The sequence below is a fragment of the Sinocyclocheilus grahami genome, unplaced genomic scaffold, assembly GCF_001515645.1.
Source record: "Sinocyclocheilus grahami isolate Dianchi unplaced genomic scaffold, SAMN03320097.WGS_v1.1 scaffold91.1, whole genome shotgun sequence".
Lineage (NCBI taxonomy): Eukaryota > Metazoa > Chordata > Actinopteri > Cypriniformes > Cyprinidae > Sinocyclocheilus > Sinocyclocheilus grahami.
In genome coordinates, this window is record NW_015505270.1 from 2,743,439 (window position 1) to 2,745,278 (window position 1,840).

A 1,840-nucleotide genomic window follows, 5' to 3' on the forward strand; every position below is an offset into this window, starting at 1 on the left:
AGATAGATAGATAGATGGATAGATAGAACGATAGATAGATAGATGGATGGATGGATAGATAGATAGAAAAAGACAGACAGATAGTGTTTCAAAACCGAGTGAACTGCCTAAATAGCCAGACAGGTAAAGTCATGCCTAGACCCTCTATGGGCGTGTTCGAGCGTTCTGATGGCCAGAAATGTTGTCTATGTGGGCAGCTCACCAGGTTTTGAGACACAGCCTCGATTGTTCATATGTACATCTAGATCTCACCTTCGTGTCCACGTCTGCCAGACAGTCTCGTCTGAACTCATCAAACAGGCCTCTGTTCTTCAGATGCTGCACTATGAGCCCGATGAGCTGCGGGTCTCCTGGAGGAGCATTGCTCAGATTGCTGCTGCCCTCTGCCATGAACTACTATCTGCTGTCAGCTGCCCTCAGTAACACAGGAACACAACCAGCTCTCTCAGCCTTACAACGGATCCTGTCGCGATTAAAGTGTAATAAATGATGCTTGATATAAAAAACAACGGTCTTCTTCTTCTTCTTCTTCTTGTGTGATTTGCGGCAGCTTAGACGCTTCAAAGGCGTATTGCTGCCCTCCTCAGTTCATCTGAAGAACTCCAGTGTGGAGTAAAAACGCTTCCTCGTCTTCTTTTGTGCTGCTGTTTGTACCAGTTTTTAATCAAATAAATAGAATAAAAATGAAATAAAACAAACAAAAAAAAAACATATCAGACAGTGGCCTGGTTTCATAGACAGGGGTTAGGTTAAACCAGGATTAGGCCATAGTTCAATTAGGACATTTAAGTATCTTTTATAAACATGCTATAGAAAATAACATTACTCGTGTGCATCTTGAGACAAAAAAAAAAATGGCACTGATATATTTTAAGATATGTCAGTGCAAGTTTCTTTCAGTTAAAACAGCCCAGACATGCATTTTAGTCTGGGACTAGGCCTTGTCTGTGAAACCGCAGGGCTGTGTGTTAAACTGTAAACTCTCACAACTGTGTTAATTATAGGCCTGTGCAACTTGCTCAATGTTTGTATGTCCAGAAGTACATTAGAAGGTTTTAGAAGCTTCCCTGTCTGCTCAGTGATGAGATTCCTTTTTCTATTTCTTTTTCTTTTTTTTAATGTGAAGATGAAAAGCTTGTGTTATATTCTCAGTGCTGGGTAGATTACTTACAAATAATAGTCTGTTACTGATTGAAAATTCAATGTTAAAAAAAATTGAAATTTGTAGTCATTAATATAATCAAGATTACTCATTTTAGGTCATGTATTCTGACTAAATTTGGATTACTTTTTGATTACTTTTGACATAACTTGTCAAAAGAGAATAAAATAGAATACAATGTATGACCATTAACTGACATCAGAGAACACTAAAATGATTGAAATGATTAACTTTAAATCTCAGGTGGACTTAAAATAAATAAATTATTTTATTAATTAATAAAGTAAGTATTAATATTTTAATTAATAAAGTAGGTCAAAGGAGTTTGACTGACAAAAAGTTTCATCAAATGAAAAAAAAAATATATATATAAAAAATAAATGATGAATAATTTACTGCCATTGTGTGAGTAATTTGTAATCATTTAATTGACAAAAAGTAACTGTAATCTGATTATGAGGATTTAAAAAATAATATAATCTAATTACAATACTTACATTTTGGAATCTAATTCGTAATCCAGATTACATATAATCGGCTACTACCCAGCACTATAATATTTAAAATCAAAATTAAACAAGATAACCTGCTGATTCAGATGATACCAGCCATTTATATAGATAATTTAACATTCATTAACAGTATTACAAATCAAATGAATAAGCCAGACATGATGGT

The 1,840-nt window shown here is 34.4% G+C and overlaps 1 protein-coding gene across 1 annotated transcript in view; it reads right to left on the bottom strand.

Moving 5' to 3' along the window:
• The window catches only part of LOC107587245 (biorientation of chromosomes in cell division protein 1-like), a 5,214-nt gene extending 4,609 nt beyond the window's left edge, over positions 1–605 (bottom strand). The window contains exon 1 of the mRNA XM_016274957.1: positions 253–605. Within this exon, the coding sequence (XP_016130443.1) occupies positions 253–390 (138 nt within the window). The 5' untranslated portion in view covers positions 391–605. The remainder of the gene's footprint in view (positions 1–252) is intronic.
• Positions 606–1,840: the final 1,235 nt, after the last annotated feature.